This window comes from Diabrotica undecimpunctata, chromosome 1, assembly GCF_040954645.1.
Source record: "Diabrotica undecimpunctata isolate CICGRU chromosome 1, icDiaUnde3, whole genome shotgun sequence".
Taxonomy (NCBI): domain Eukaryota; kingdom Metazoa; phylum Arthropoda; class Insecta; order Coleoptera; family Chrysomelidae; genus Diabrotica; species Diabrotica undecimpunctata.
This window is the reverse complement of record NC_092803.1, coordinates 205,839,537-205,857,761: the sequence shown is the minus strand read 5'-3', so window position 1 is coordinate 205,857,761 and position 18,225 is coordinate 205,839,537. Positions and strand designations below refer to the sequence as shown.

The 18,225-nt window shown below is 33.9% G+C and overlaps 1 protein-coding gene across 1 annotated transcript; it reads left to right on the top strand.

Moving 5' to 3' along the window:
* The first annotated feature begins 14,830 nt into the window (after positions 1–14,830).
* Positions 14,831–18,225, top strand: mRpL3 (mitochondrial ribosomal protein L3). Its single transcript, XM_072533297.1, has 5 exons — positions 14,831–14,990; positions 15,643–15,736; positions 16,962–17,171; positions 17,241–17,530; positions 17,758–18,225. The coding sequence occupies exons 1-5, from the start codon at positions 14,917–14,919 to the stop codon at positions 18,182–18,184; spliced, it is 1,095 nt and encodes a 364-aa protein (XP_072389398.1). The 5' UTR covers positions 14,831–14,916; the 3' UTR covers positions 18,185–18,225.

Genomic DNA, 18,225 nt, shown 5'->3' with positions numbered 1-18,225 from the left:
TGACCGCCTTTTCCGTTGATACTGACGGAAAGGGGAGAACCAAGGAACCAGGAATAGAGAATGGAGGGCGGTGTTGTCGCGTCGAGGTGGAAAACGCCGTGGATAGCCAGGGGTGGATGGCTAAAACGGCTGGAATTTCCCAAGAGAAATGACACACGACTAAAAATACGAAATTTTGTAATATAATTTAAAAAACTGATGCTTAACCCTTAAAATTTTTATTCGGAAGGTATGATTCTAATAATTCTGTGTATTTACTTGACAAAATTAAGCCTAATAACATGCCAATACAGGGTAAAAATCTAAAAATTTCCCGTCGTTAATGTTTTCATTCTCGAAAATAATATGAACAATCAGAAAGACAAATTTTGTTTTCAATGAGAAAACTTGCAGTAAATATTTTTAGTTCTGAAGGTTCAAACCCTAGCCTAGTCTTGTTACCCTTACATTTTTCAAAAGGGGAGTCAAATAACACATGATTTTAAAGGGAGATAGACATATATGTCTCCAATGGTAGCTTAATTAGATATTTTTCTTCAACAGTTTCATTTTTGCACTGAAATTAGTTTTTGAAAAAGTATTATGCAAATGGTTAATGATTAGGCGATTTGTTGCCATCTTTCCACCCTTTAAATAACTTCTTCTTACAGTGCCTATATGTTATTAGCATAGCTATCCTAACTTTACTTGCAGCTATTCAGCATAGTCCGGTTGTAGACATATTGAACCACTTCCTTAGGTTATGAAGCCTAAGGAAGATATTCTTCTTCTCTCTGTCCTCTCTTTCCAAATACCTTGCCCTGAAAAATGAGTTGCAATAAGCTATATCTGTGTTTATTTCTCATAACATAGTCAAGATATCCTAATTTGCTCTCTTTGAATGTGTTAGTGATCTCGCATTCCTTGCCCATTCTACGTAGGACCTCAATATTAGTCATACGATCCCTCCATGAAATTCGTAAGATGCGCCTGTAACACCACATCTCGAAGGCCTCGAGCTTTCCTAAAGAAGCCTCAGAGAGCGTTCATGTCTCTACTAAGTATAATAATGTAGAAAATACATAGAATCTGATCTTTCGTCCACCTTGCCTTTTCGCTATCATTCGCCTATTCTCTCTGCCACTCCCCTATCGTTGTTTCTCTCTCATTCATATCTATATTTCCATACATCCTCCTCGCATAGACCCTCGCTCGCTCTTTGCACAACAAAACTATCGGTATCACCGCTTCAATGACATATAGAGCCTCATTTGAAGCGCAAAGCATTACTGAAGTGGAACTAGGCAGGATATGTGGCCAGAATAAATGACGGGTGATGGACCCAAAAAATTACACTGTGGAGACCTCGAGCTGACAAATAAAGCAAAGGTAGACCACCCACACGATGGACAGACGACTTCAAAAGAATCGCAGGAAGCTCAAGACCGACAGAACTGAAAGAAATTAGGGAAGGCCTATGTTCAACTTTGGACGCAGAAGGCTGGATAATGATAAGGAATGTATGATATACTTTATACATTTTAAAGCTGATGAAGATTCCATTTATAAAGTGTGATTCGGAAATATTAAATGTCAAATTTTTCAATATATAGGATAGCTTAAAATTCTTTTTTGTACTGCAATAGTCGATTTGCCGCCCATTGTGTTATTCAAAGATTATTTAATGGGAAACTTTTTAGTGACACCACCTTCTTTACTATATTAGATATAATCTAGCAACTTGCTCATCCATTTTAGTTAATGTCTTCAGTATTTGCTTTCTCAAGAATGGAAATCAAGCATCCTAATACCTCTCTTCAAAAATGGAGACAAATAGGACCAGGAAAATTACAGTCAAATTAATTTAATTAACACAACACCAAAACTAACAACCAAAGTGATAAATAAACTAAATAAAATTATAATACTAGCAGAATAATAACAAAGTCGAAAAGGTCATGAGCTCATATATTTATGAGGCTAGAGAAATCATTAGAATACAACACACCAGCATATCTATGTTTTGTGGACCTTAAGAAGGTATTTGACCGGGTCAAATTAAAAGACGTTATCCACTTATTCTACGCAAGAGAGATACCTTTAGGAATAATCAAAACGATCAAAAATATTTACCAAAACAATACAATAAAAGAATAACTAATTGACCCTATTGAAGCTGGCAATGAGATAAGACAGGGAGAGTCCCTAAGTCCTCTATTGTTCAACCTTATTATGGATGGAATTATAAAAAAGTAAGAACTAAAAAAGGATACTAAATGGGAGAAGAGGGACCTAAAATAGTCTGCTATGCAGTATGCAGACGACCCAATACTACTCTCTCAAAGTGAAGATGATTTACAACCTAAGCTGCACCAATTTAATATAACCGCTAGAAAATTTAACACGTTAATTTCCCCAAAAAAGACAAAATTCATGGTTACAACAGCAAATTTACTAAGATATTAATTGGAACTCTATTATCTCAGATAATAGAACAAATGATGGAGTTTAAATATCTAGGCATCACATTATCTAGCTACGGAAAGCTCGAAACAGAAGTGGAAGATCAAGTAAATTCAGAAGAGCGTCAGGTTGCCTGAATGAAACAATATGGAGAAATAAAAATATCGGGAAAGAAATAAAGGGCAGAATTTACAAAACAGTCATCAGATTAATAATGACACAAGCGGCAGAAACACGACCTGACACAGAATATACAAAAAGGATGTTAGAAACAGCAGAAATGAAAACACTTAGAAATTGATGGTAAAACACTATAGGAGAGAGCTAGAAGTACAGATATACGACGTAGATGCAAGGTGGAGAACATCAAAAACTGGGTAAGAAATCGAAGAGTAGAATGGAACGATCATATAAGCCGAATGACAACAAATAGAGTAGTAAAGACGGCAAGAGATGGTTCCCCAATAGAAAAACGATCAGTACGAAGACCACGTAAACGATGGAACGACAACTTACTGGAAGCACATTGAAAAACAGACATGTCTACATAAAATGAAGAAGAAGAAAAAGAAGAAATATTTGTTTACTAAAGTTTTTTCAATTTACGTGCTTGGAATGATAAAGATCATTAACTACATTATGAGTAACAACAAAACCAAAAGAGTAAATTATCATCCGCAGTATTTTTCGGGTATTTGAATGTCTTACTCATTTTTTGCAAATATAATTGTTCAATATTCTACATATCCCTTACAAACTTATCCAGTTTGATCAGCTTTAGACTTTTAAAAGCAAATACTTAAAATCCTGTACTGACCACAATCAAATACATTCTTGTGAAAATCGTCAGATGTTCGTAATTTCGGGATAATAAGGCAACAGCGTCGGACGCCCGAGACGGCTCGAGACGCGATGACGCGTCCTGCGGTCGATATGTCGGGCGTAGCCGACGGACAGAACGACGCCAATGTCTTCGACTGACTCGATTTTATTCCATGCGATGCCTGTTCTCAGACGTAAGGTGACGACAACATCGACGACGGCAATTCCAGGGTGTCATTAACGAATAAACGTCCCGTAGTGGAGCGCCCTTCCTGCGTCTTGCCCTACTGCAGGATTATAGCTGATTCGGGTACATAACCGATCCGCTATTTCGTCGATAGATAAATTTTATGTCGCTGGCTAGACTGAGATCCGCAAAATAAATACATAACTGCGATATGGCAGTAAATGTTTACGTAATTAGATATTTTATATCCGGCATGAGAAGAATTTATCAAAAATATATATCTAAAGACCATTTAACTCTTCTTCTTCTTCTTCTTAGAGTGCCGTCTCTCTAAGAAAGTTGGCAATTATAATGGCTATTTTTATTTTTAAACTAGCTACTCTAAACAAATCAATCCATTTGCGTTGATAGCAATCACGTAAATTCCTCAACCAAGAATTCTGTCTTCGGCAAACCGATTTTCTTCCTTGAATCTTTCTCTGTATTATGAGTCTCAAAATTTCATATTTTGGTCCCCCCATCACGTGGCCTGGGTATTTAAGTTTTCTTGTTTGTATAGTGGTGATTAGTTTTGTTTCTGTACTAACCTTCTCCAGTACTTTTTCTTCGAGTTCCAAAACCTCGATTCTTTTTAAATTGCATTTTTTATGTCCAAGTCTCAGCTCCATATGGACCCTGTTCTGCAACAATGGTGTAAGCCACCGGCATGTTGTTCTGAGATAATTAGCTTTTTGTATTTCGTTATCATAGAAAATTCCCTTGCTGAGATTTTTTTCTTTAAATATGTTTTAGTCTTTTACAATAATACATATAAACGGAAAATATCGAAATAAAACAATAACCTTTAATTTTTGGTATAAAAAAACAATAAACACTGGGTTACATGATTGTTGCAAAATTGAGTAAGTGATCATAGTTAATTGTGTCAAAATAGTTTATAATACAATTTGATACAAAAGATAATCAGAAAGCATTTTTATTGAGAAAAAGTAGATACAGTTATTTTTATTATTCATATACAACGTCAAATTGCTCTTCATCAATAGTAAAATCTGGCATCTGTCCATGTCCTTCTACATCGTCTATGAAATTTTCACTTCCGACTTTATCTAAGAAATTATAAAAGACTTTTGCATCTGTAGGTACCAAATCCAAGATGTCTTTCAGGTCTTTTATTTTTTCAGCAGAAAGCTGTCTACCATTTGGCCACAGTGGAGGCAGTTCTATTTTTCCAAGTAAAGGTTTTCTGCCCTTTCCTGCATTTTCGATGTTAACTTGCGATGTTAATTTGTTTAACTGATGAAAATGCTGTAGGTCTAATGCTGTTTGGTCTAGTGAGGTTACGGTAAAGGGCTTTTCGGTACAATGAGTTTGGTTTACTGCTTTCAGTCTAATGATTTCGGTCTAATTGTCGTTTATTGCATAAAAACGCATGTATTGTATAACGCAATTAACTTAATTTGTCTTAGTTTTTCCCCCAATGTATAATGCAGCAATAAGCAACAACGGCGTAACCCACTACATTTTATAGCACCAGGGTATCAACCGCTAAGTTTATTTGTGTAAATAGTAAACTACAGCATATTATAAAACAAATGATTACTGAGATCTATAGCCAATTTGTACTAATAAAATAATTGATTCATGTTCTGTTTTGAAAAAGAATTATTGTAGTTTATGTTGATACATATACCCATTGAATATTTTTCAACAACAATGTAAACCGCACTGTGGATTACCTGGTTGTTGTAGATTTATGCATTATCACTAGTTTGACGAATGTGGATTAGAACTTTGGTTAATAGATGTCGCTAAAGTACCAGATACGGCTTCTACCATTTTTGCTTTTTGTCAAACCACTCGTAATAAACTTGTTGGCATGTATTTTACATTTGTAAACAAATTATGGGTTACACCATTGTTGCAGAACAGGGTCCATATATGAATATTTAAAATATGTAACATCGAATGGTACGTAGTCTAATTTCAAAATTAAGATTTCTGTACGTTAGGAGTGGCTTCATTCGTATAAATGCTAACCTGGCAATCTCTATTCGCCTGTTTATTTCTGCAGTATGATCATTGGTTTCATTGATCAAAGTTCCCAAGTACTGACATTTTTCTACGTGCCTTATCACATTTAACTCACAAAAGATTACATTTTAGATCCTATAGCACAATTTAAAAATGTAAGAATAAAGAGTATACGGATTTTAGGACTCACATTCGACAGTAAACTTACTTGGACATGTTATTTAAAAGATCTCAAAACTAAGTGCATGAGAAATCCTAACATATTAAAAGCTCTGTCCAATCATCATCGGGGTGTAGACGAAGACTCCTTGCTTCAGATTTATAGATGTCTTATTCGTTCTAAAATAGACTACTGCAGTTTCATTTATATGTTAGCTAGCCCATGAGATTTAAAACTTCTTAATTCTGTACACAACACCAACACTGCACTTCGAATATGCCTTGGAGCCTTCAGGTCGAGCCCTGCAGAGAGTTTATACAGAAAAGCTAATAAACTTCCCTCCTAGGATAACTCCTTTTAAAATATGTGTCTCGGATCTCAGCTAATACCGAAAATTAAGTCTATAAATTATTAAGTAATGACCTTTTAAACTCTCCTTCTCCTATTAAACTTCAAATTATGCCACAGTATCTCTCATCACATATAAATAATATCGATCTTTCAGCTACAACTCCAATATTAATATCACCTAAACCTCCCTGGAATAAATCGACAAATCTACAATTTCTAAGGCAAATCATTAAAGAATTAATTGCTGACAAAATATTTGACCAAATTTTATACACAGATGCTTCTAACATGCCTATAGCTTTTGGATGTGTTGTAACTTCAAACACAGATTTAAGCATATCTTGTAATCTCGCGCGCCTCCGCTGCAGACATACTTCTGAATTATTTTCTATTCTCCAAGCTACAAACTTACTATCATCAGAATTTAAAAAAGTAGCAATATGTACAGACTCTTTAGCGTCTATCTATTCTCTCAAAAGTATGTACACGGTACATCCTTTGGTTCAAGCTATTCAAAACTCTTTCCATAGTTTAATCTCACTGGGAGTATCTAAAGCATAATCTGGATTCCGTATCATGTAGGAATCCCTGGTAACGAACTAGCCGATCTCTTTGCAAAACAAGCCGCTTCTTCTAATATGGAGACTCAAAGCATACAACTACATACAGATTTACAGTCGTATTTTAAAAATATCATCCAAATGTCTTAGCAAGATCACTGGAATAAAATCCTTTCCATGCTTCGTGATATACATCCCACCGTTAAAAAGCTTGAGTTTCCTTCTATGACACGAAAAAAACAACATCTTGACTTAGAATCGGCCATACAACACTACCTCATAAACATTTAATGACTTCCCAAGATCCACCTACATGTACACATTGTGCTACTATTCTATCTTTTAAACATATTCTCGTAGAATGTCCATATTTTAACAATAACAAAAAAAAGAATCTTTTGAGTCGAAACCTATAAAACATTCTCAGCTCGCCAGATCAATTCCAAAACCTTATTAATTTCCTCTATGAAACCAGGCTTTACCAGGAAATTTAGAAGAAGAAACGTAGTTTAGAATTTGATAATTAATAATTGTACCCATATTTAATGTATTTAATGTATTTCTTTATCGATTGTATTGTATGTATACTGTATATTCTTGTAATGTAATATAGCGAGACACGTAAAGCTAAATAAAGAATTCGTTTATTTTCGTATGCTTTTTAAAGGTTCAATAGGATTTTCATTTCTGACGACTGAAGTATTTAAACGCTAATGTTTATTGACCGAGATTCTGGGAGAATAGTGGAGGAATTTTGAATTTAAAGTATGTTGCATCTGTTCGTTAATGACTTCTAAGTGAGCGATATGTTTTTCTCTTCTATTCAGTTGTTTTATATACACTCTCAAAACTAGGATTATTTAAAAGTGAAATCGACTTAAGTATTTTAATATTCAGTTACAGTTTTGATGATATTATCAACCGCTTTCAAAATTCTATTATTTATTGTAATGAGACGCTCTAAATCATCTTGAGACAAACTGTACAAAACAAAGGCTGGAAATAGCCACGCAGAAAAGTAGTGAAAAATAGTGAATAGGTATTCAACTAATGGTTGGCAATATTGATAATTTTTTAGGTGTCATGGAAATGATTACTTGAAGTATAGTTTTCAACAAATTATTGGTTTCGAGAGGAATCTACCATAAACAAATAGACCAAAACAAAGGACTACTTATTTATGATTATATCTACTACCTGCATTTGTTAGTAATTCCATTAAATAGAAACGACTTCATAGTGACATTCAGATCATAAATTCTACCATAATTTGGTGGCGACTGTACGTTGTTATAAGTAACATCAGTAATACTGACAAGAGCACGTTTAAACTATGATATCTGGTGGTGCGTCGACAGCATGATCGCACAATGTCTTAGAGAACTAGCTGGTGATCTAAAATTCTGGGAAACATAATATCAGAAACATTGAGAAGTAAAATATTTACATTTTTAATGAAAATGGATGAGTTTAGAGGCAAATCAGATCCTAAAGCTCCTCGCCTATCGGCTTGACCGAAAAGAAAGATTTCTGGGTTTTCTCGTTGGATAAGCAGTCCTTGGAAAAAATCAAAAGGCTGGATAAGCATTCATACTTTGGTATACTATAAGAACCTGAGAGCCACAATGTGTAATAGCCAAAGTTCCCAGCATACCAAAGGGGATCGAGGTTCTTGTCCGGTACAAGTCTAAAAGGCATCATTTGTAATAAACAAAATTCCTAAGTAAAAGACTAGGCGCGGGGGTACTAAGTACAAGTGTAAAGCAAAGAACAAAAAAACCAAAGGTTTTACAATTAAAAGCCTTGTCCAAGGAAGTAGGGATGGTAGTAGCCCTCTTAAAAGACCAGATGCTGCTGCAGGTTAATCTGCCCTAAGGAAGGGTTAAATTTGGCTCTATTGTTGTTTATGAGATGTTTGACAGATGTTTAAAAAAATCGATACTATGAAAAGGACCAATACCCAAAATCTGTATAATAAAGGATACAATCATCAACTGTACACTAATTTCAAACATCAACATCGCTAATAGAGGTGAATTTTAATGACAATTTATTCATCTTAAGTCTATATATCTTAATGGGTCTATAAATTACTTATCCTTAATATGCTATACTCAAATTTTGTACGTAGGCAACTCCTCTGCATATATATGTATATGTATTCACCTATAGTTTTATCTTAAGGATAAATCTTTTATATTAAGGACTTTGTCGACTATTTATGTCTATCTTTGGGTGAGAAAACGATTATTCTCTTGCAAAGAAGATGGAAGATGCAGTCTAGTGAAGTTAATAAATAAAATCTCTTATCGTTGATTGAATATCCGAATTCATATATTCAATCAAAGCTCTAATATATCACCATACTGGCTAATGCATATAAAAAAATATATACATGTAAGTCATTTCATCATTAGTAAATGCCGAAATCGGCAAAAATTTAAAACCGATCATAAAAAACGGAAAGAAATGGGTTTGATATATTAATTAATAACTAATTTTTGAGATTTCAAACAGCATTTAATATTCTCCTTCTTCTTCTTCCGTCTTGTATGTAGGTTTTAACGCCTGTTCCTTCTTCAATATTAGCCTCCTAAATTGTTTAAATTATCGCACCACCTTTTTCTTGGTCTGCCAATACTTCTTAGTCCATTTGGTGACTTATCTCGTACTATTCGTACTATCCTATCCTCTGCTATTCTACTAATGTGTTCTATTCACTCCTGTTTCCGTTTGGTCAAAAATCCATTCATGTCTTCTATACTTCATGCTCTTCTTATGTTTTCGCTTCTCTTCCTATCCAACAGACTTTTCTCTGATATTCCTCGGAGTATTGTCATCTCTGTTGTTTCTAGTAGTCGTCTCGTTTTAGATGTGTCAGGTCTTGTCTCCACCGTGTATGTTAATATAGGTCTAATTGCTGCTTTATAGATTCTTGTTTTTGTGTCTTGTGTTAGGTGTTTGTTCTTCCAGATTGTGTCATTAAGAGATCCCGTCGCTTTACTGACTTTTAAACTTTGTTGTCGTACTTCTTCTTCAACATATCCGTAACTAGTTATATATATTCCTAGATATCTAAACCTTGCTTCCTACCGTATTATTTTCCCATCAATTGAATGGATTGGATTGGAATTGATTTTACATCGTAGTAGTGGGTATTTAGATGTTGTATTTCGTAGCTGTTGATCATGACCTTTGCGTACTGCTGGAATTATTTCATACAATATTATATTAAAGAGAAGTGGGCTTAACGAGCCACCCTATCTGACTCCTCTTTGTACTGACATATACTGTGTTAGATGTTTTCGATGGTTTGTATAATATCGATTAGAATGTTTCTTTTATACAGTTGGTGTAAGACTTCTTCGACTTGGATGCCATCGAAAGCCTTTGTCAGGTCTATAAAAATAGATATGCTGGTTTATTGTACTTAATGGCCTTTTCTGTGATTTGTCTTAGCACAAATAAGGCGTCTACGTCTGATCTGAATCCTTGTTTTACATCTGATAAAGTTGTTAGTTTTACTGATTTTGTTGGTTAGGACATTTATTATTATTATTATTATTATTATTATTATATTACAAATAAGGGCAGAGGAGCGAGCTCCTATTATGCCCAAAAATCAAAAATAAAAAAAAACATCCTTATAAAACTAATACCAATTATAAAGTAAAGTAAACATAAACAATTAAGTATATCATACAAAAGTTGAATGGTGAGACAATAAATAAATAAATAAATAATGCTGTCAAAGAAAAAAAAATCCTATAAATAAAATAAACTACTATCAAGTTTATTTTTAAAGATGTTAATACTAGTTGCCGATATGGTGTCTTGATCCAAATTGTTCCAGATATTAAAGATTCTATTTGGCAAGAAGTTCACCCTGGACCTTGCAGTAGTTTGTTCTTTTTTCAATTTGTATCGATGGCCTCTTAATCTTTCGTCTTGATTCAAAGTGAATATGGTGCTTAGGTTCCCAAAGTTATGTTTTAAAATACGGAAGGACATAATTAGATCACCTCGAAGACGTCGCTGCTCGAATGTCGTAAGATGAGCCATGGATAATCTATCTTCATAGTTAGGTCTTACACGACCGTATGCCAGTCTTGTAGCTTTACGCTGAACATTTTCAAGTAAGATCTTATCGCGAATGAGATCTGGATTCCACACTGGTCCGGCAAACTCAAGAATAGGTCTAACGTATATTGAGTAAAGTTTACTAACAGAAGTTAGAGATATACGTGTAAAACATTTACGGATCAAAAACAGTTTCGAGTTTGCACGTTTACACACCGACACTATGTGATCAGATCAATTTAAGTCACTATTAATTATCACTCCGAGATCATTGTGGGAGGTTACCGAGTTTAAGGGATGTCCATTAATAAAGTACGGTAGTGATGGGTTATTTTTGCCGATATTTAAAACAACGCATTTTTCAATGTTAAGCGGAAGTAACCATTCTGAGGACCATTTGAATATTGCGTCAAGATCTTGTTGAAGAACATGTTGGTTAATAGTTGGATTCACATATAATTTCGTGTCATCAGCGTAAATGGAAACCTTACTGGATACGATGAGCGGAAGATCACTAGTGTAGACACAAAATAGTAGCGGTCCAAGTACTGATCCTTGTGGGACTCCACTCTTGACTGGCTTATCTAGTGAGTGGTCTTCCCCAACACGAACCCTGAAGTATCTATCGGATAGAAAATCTTCAATCCAAATGTTCAACTTTCCGCGGATACCATAGTGATCCAATTTAGCTAGTAATCGACGTCTTGGAACACGGTCAAAAGCTTTGGAGAAGTCTAAGTAGACTACATCGACAGGATTTCGATTGTTTAAAGATAATGACCAATCATTTACACAATGAAGTAAGTTTGTGATCGTTGAACGACCTTTGATAAAGCCATGCTGTTGGTGAGGGATGATATTTTCTTGAAGAAGAAGAAACTCAGACATAGCTTCTGAAATAATCGATTCCATGACCTTGCCGACAATAGGAACCAGGCTGATTGGACGATAGATATTGCAATCAAGTTTATTTCCTTTCTTGAATATAGGAGTAACCGAAGCCAATTTCCAGGACGAGGGGAGAGAACCTTGATTAAAAGAAGCATTCATTATAAGAGATATAGGGATGGCTACAGATTCTGCACATTGTTTGAGGAAAAAAGAGGTGAGTCCGTCTAATCCAGGTGATGAATTATTTCGTAGTTTCCTTAAATGATGTTTAACTTCATCCGGTGTGAAAGATATATTGTCAAGAGTTTTAGACAAACGTGGGCACATTATTTGAGGAATGGTATCGTTAGGTTCATTTGTGAAAACCTGAGAAAAGAATAACGATAAACATTCCGAAGATTCGTTATTCGAAGAACATAAAGACCCGTCAGCTTTTTGAAGTAACGGTATGGAGACTTTAGAAGATAAAGATGTACGAATGTACCGATAAACTTTTTTACTATTACCACTAGCAATGATAGATTCTTCAAATTCTGTTCTTAACTTTAGCAAAGATTGTTTGACTCGGTTAGAAAAATTACGGTGGGCGAGAAAATCATCAAGGGATCCAGTAAGTTTATATCTTCGCCAAAGCTTTCGCTTATGTCGAATTAAATGGGTAGCTGAGAGGTTAATCCAAGGTTTTAGTCGGTTTCTGTATAGCTGCCGTTCGGTTGTATAATCAGAAATTGTTGTAATAGCAGTATGAAGGAAAGAGTCCCACATTGACGATGGATCAGAGTGATTAAGAAAAATAGATTGCCAGTTTAACTGGGATAAAACTGAATTTACATTAAAGAAATCAGTAGTGGCATACGTTACGAAATTATTTTTGCAAGGCGGTGTTAAACTAAATTGAATGTGAGCAGTAATAAGTGAGTGGTCAGAAAGACCCACAGGAGAGGACACTTCAAGTGTAGAAATTAGTTGATCATCATTTGTGAAAAAAAGTCTAAAATTGAAGGATTATTGTTCGCTCTAAACCTTGTAGGTTCAGTTATCAGTTGTAATAAATTTGAGTTCATGACAAAGTTTCTAAACAAATTTTGGGAATTGATAGTATCAGTTTTGGAAATAATGGGCCAGCTTATGTCTGGAAAATTGAAATCTCCAACAACAATAAGATTTTCAAGGGATGATAATTCCTCAAGTTTGTTAATAAGCATATTGTCCTGAGTAAGTACTGTATCCGGAGGTCGGTATATGCAAACTATATTAAATATGAAAGAGTTATTAGTAATAAGTAAGTGGATAATTTCTATACCGGGTACGTCTATTGTTTTATTACTAATGGAAAAAGTATTGGTAATTTCATTTGCTAAATAGATGCATACTCCTCCCCCACGACGAGTACCTCTATCTCTACGAAATATAGTGAAATTATCAATGTTTACAAGAGCGTCGGGAATAGAAGATTTAAGCCACGTTTTTGTTAGGAAAATAATGTGAGGTTTTAAAAGTTGAACAGTACTTATAAATTCATTAAATTTGGACATAATTGAGTTTAGGTTTGTATACATAAGAAGCCAATCCGTAAATTTTGGTGCAGAAGAATTATGAACGAAATTTCATTATCTTTGGACAACCATTCACATATTTAATCGTAAGGTCATTTTCTCCATTATTTTTACGAGTTTCAAGCTCAGTACGAAGTTCCTTTAAACGAAGTTGCTGCATAGGTGTCTTGTCATCAATAACAGAATAAGTTTCAGTTGATTTGTTTTCCAAAAGTTTATTTTTGTTACGAAGAATTTTTCGAGTATGGTGTTCAGAACTCATTATCACTTTTATCATGCGGGGATAACGTTTATTTTGATCTGGTTTACCGACTCTATAAAATGTAACAGGACTTTCTTGACATCCAATGACTTCTAGGGCTAAATTTATTTTATTCTTATCATGATCTTTTTTATTTTGTGCGTCCCCTGTAGTTTCAGGGACGCCTCTAACCAAAAAATTTTTGGAACAAGATATGCGGTCAGCTGCTTCATTGACAATGCTGTCGGTAAATTCTGTTGTTGTAATAGAATCAAGTTGATTTAATTTATTGCTGAATTCAGATAATTTAATATCAAAGTTTTCAATTTTCTTCTTAATGTCCGCTTTAAACTCGACTAGTAAACTCTTGATTTCAGTAATATTCCCAATGTTTGAAGTACATGGATTGCAAAGTATACATATACCACGTACTTTTTGCGCCGTAACTCGATCCTCGGCCGACAGATCCGTACAAGAAATGTGTATTGGTTTCTTACAGCCATCACTCTGGAGCTTTCTATCGGAGGTAGAAGTTAGCTTTGAGCAGTTAGCGCAAAACGATGTATTAGGCATAATTAACTTTGCTAGTTTTAGATATGAATTGTAATTATTTGATTGATAATAAACACCAAATTTATCGTTATCACTTACTTGAATGTCTACAAATACAATCTCAATAAATTATTTCTTTGGGTTTTTAAAAACACATTTAAAATCAATTAAATTTTAATTTGTCGGAGTGTAGCAAAATACGACCGCTTCAATCGAAGTCTGATATTGGTATCCAAAATATATATATCCATTTGTGGTAAGTTTAAGTGCGGTGTTCAGTAGATTTATACCTCTATAATTGTTGGGGTCTTCTTTATCTCCTTTCTTGAACATTGGTATCATTATGCTGTTTCTTCATGCGTCTGGTATCTTGCAGTGCAATATTATTTTTTGTATAGGTTTTGTCATCTCAAGGGTTATACTTTCTCCTTCGTGTTTTAGAAACTCGTTGGATATTCCGTCTGGTCTTGGTGACTTTCTATTTTTGAGTGAATTTATGGCTATCTCTACTTCCTGAAAACTGATTTCTATTTCATGTCTTAGGTATCAGGTATCTTTCTCATTCGTTTGCAGGTATGATGTCGTATTCCTTCAATTCTACCATTTATTTCCGTTGGTTTCTTACGAATCTCCATATTCGTTTTTGTGTACCGTAGAAGTCGCTTTTAGCGACTTTTAGCGAAGTATTATAAATGTGCTTTTTGATATTAGTTTTGTATACCAGTAGCGATATCAATAAAGTTCACTTACAATCGCAGATCTTTTACTACAAAAATGTTCAACGCCCTGCATATAAATAACGGCAAAACTTATCATACGTGTTTATACAAACTTTTAATCTTCAAATTGATCCATAATATTTCACATTACTTTATAAACACCCTGTATAAAAATATTTTAAATTTCAAATACGCGGTTCATTCAGCGACATCTCTTGTCATTACTATTAAACAAAAAAGATTTTAATTTTTAGGTTATATTTTTGGATTTCAGGAATGGTTATGTTATTGTAGAAATTAAATTAAAATCGTTGTATTAATATGGCTCTTGTATTGTCGAATATAGCGACTAAGTCTAACTTAAAAGTGATAGAAGAAAAATTGTTTGCTTTGAGGTAGGTAAAAATTAAAAATGTACCGTTTTAATAAGTATTAATCAGAACTTATGTACTACACAATTGATGATCTTTTTTCTAAATTTCATGACATTTTTTTAAATATCCGCATCAACCACGCAATGTTATTAGTTTAAGGAGTTTAGAGTAGATTGGAGTTATTATTCCAATTTATTCATCTGCATCACATCTCTTTATAGTAAAAAATTTCCAAAGTGTATTAGAAAGTGCTAGTTATTGTCGTTTTCTTTATATTGATTGTATTGAAGTCAGTGGGATATCTTTGCACCGTTCTCAGGTTAACTTGAGTGATTTCCAAGAATCAAAAATACATTAAGAACTGTCCTAATAAGTTTCAACTTCTTCCGCTGTTCTTATATCAGGAATATTTTGTCCCTGGTGTTTCACTGTTTCTGGAGAATGTTACTGTTTATTCCTAGTAATAATGATTATGATACACACACTTAATATTACAGTGTCTCTTATAAGTAGCTCACAGAAATAGTTGTTATATGACATTTAAATAACAATTAGACTGGGGATTCTAAATGTAGTGCTTTATTTATTTGAGATATTATTTTACTGATTGGTAAAGTGGCATCTTTTATATCTTAAAATGAAAATTAAAAAGTAATAAATACTTTCTTTTCAGTATCTGCAATAGCAATCAAATAAGATGTATGGCTAAACTTAATCCTCCACCTAGACTAAGAAATCCTACATGGTTTACAAAGAAAGTGATAGTTGTAAGTATACAAATAAGGCTAAATCTCTTATTATAAATCATAAATGCTCAAATCGTTATTCATATTTTTCTAAGTTATTCAATTATTGATCCTCAGATTTTACTAGTTATTATTTTTTTGTGTTATTAATTTTGTGTTCAAAGGGTTTCCTTGTACTTTTGAACTAATTTATTTATATTTGTTATCTTATTTACCATTATGTCTATGATAGTAGACAGGTAGCCATCTCAGTACCCTTAGATCTTTGGTCTCTAAACAAGAAACGCATTTAGTGTTGTAAAGGTCATTTATCGCCAAAAGAAAAGGCATTAAAACAATTTGATGCCAATGACAACTTCTTTTGGTTATTTTAACATGTTTCAAATTAATAATTTATAGTCGTAATGTCTTTCTAGACTTAGTATTTACAAATGTAAACAATGTTGATGTAGTTATTCCACTTGATTCATTATTTGATAATAGTATACACCAGTCAACTATGGTTGTAGAATTGACTGTTTTGAAAAGCATTATTAACTGAACTATGAGGAATTTTATTATGATTTTAAAAATGCAAATTGTATAGGATTAAATGATTACTTTGCTAGTATTGATTGGGAATTACTTTTATTGCACAAATACCTATGATGTTAATTACAGTTTAGCAATATTTTAGGATATATATATTAAACCTAAAAGTCCTAAGTATCGAAAGCCTTAGATAGGTCCAAAAAAGCACCTAGTTTTTCTAAGATTTTTGATATAACCATCAAAATGGTAAAAAATGTCAACAGTATAAAAAAGAATTTTATTCTTTTGACGGCGTTCCTTCATTTTTTGTCACTTTTGGTACATTATTATTATTATGTCAATGATGACACATTTTCAATGCTTTATTAAACATGAAAACTTTTAATATGTTGACAGCTGGCGCTGTTGATAGTGCTTGTGGTTTTTTCTTTATTAGTCAAAGGTCAAAGTTTGCTGAAGGGTCAACCACAAAAGATTTAAATGTATAATAAACAGGAAAAATAATGTGAAAGTATTAAAAGGAAATAAAAGACTACTTTTTCATTGATTTTCACATTTTTTTCCTTTGGCGCTATTTTAATGCTTTCACACTTTTTAATGCCTTTTCGATGCCTTATCTATTGACGACATATAACCTTGGTCCATTTCCTGTTTACATGAAAGGTGGCTGAAGTGGCCAAATGTTAATTATTTTCTATTGTGTTGTTTTATGTAGACAAGAGATGAAGAAGTAACCAAAGAAAATGAGAAGTTTGTCCAAGAAGTAATACAGGATAAGTACAGTAAAATAACGCCAAAAGGAGAAGTTGCCACGAATATTGAGTGGACACCAGAGATGCAAAGAACTGGAGTGATAGCCAGAAAGATTGGGGTGTATCCTCTATGGCTAAAGAATGGTAAACATATACAGACCACGTTACTACAAGTAAGGATCAAATCTTTTGTTATATAAATTTAGGAGGTTGTTTAATAATCGCTTTTTTTCTCCTTTAAGGTATTAGATAACCACGTCATCAAACAAATAGCCCCTGATGAATACGACTCTCCCAGAAAAAGAATATTAGAAGTACGCAACAAGAAAGCTTGCTTACTGTTGGGTGCTGAAGGTGCAGATCCTTCCAAGTTTACAAAAGAATACTGTGGTCTCTTCAAAGAGTCTGGGGTCATTCCAAAGCAAGTACTTGCTCGGTTTTTCGTGAGTCCTGACGCAGTACTACCTTTGGGCACGCTCATTTCAGCCATGCATTTCCAAGTAGGCAATGCCATAGACGTCCGTGGAAAAACGTAAGTAGTTCTTAAAAGATTACATCACTCAACAAGTCTCGGGGTAAATATAACGCGAATTTTAACACAAATTTTTCAATAATAAATGCCCGAACCTGAATAATTGGTGTCACATTCTATAGCATACCTGCGACTTATTTAGTGATACGGTTAATAGTCTAAGTTACTATTACTGCTTCTTCTTGATTAGTAGTGTTCAAAACGATTATTTATGATTTTGATTGTAGGATTGATCGTGGTTTCCAAGGTGTAATGAAGCGGCACGGTTTTAAGGGAATGCCTGCATCTCATGGTGTCACAAAAACACACAGAAGAGGAGGTAATATAGGAGGCGGTGGCGAGAAAGGGAGAGTGTGGCCTGGAACGAAAATGCCTGGGCATATGGGCAACCGTTTTAGAATAGCCAAAGGAGTGAAGATATTAAGAATAAACACGAGGCACAACGTGCTATGGGTCACGGGTCAAGCTATACCCGGCGAGACGAATTCTATTTGCTTTATTTATGATTCAAAGTTGCCCTTACGGAAGCCAGAGAAGCCGTTACCTTTTCCGACGTACTTGGGCGGTGTAGACGATAGTGTTCCTGAAGATATTTATGATGATAGTATCCATAGTTTTAGTGATCCTTCTATTGTTTTTAATGAAAGTAAATAGATGTATATAATATATATTAGACTAGTTGATTTGTTAAATAA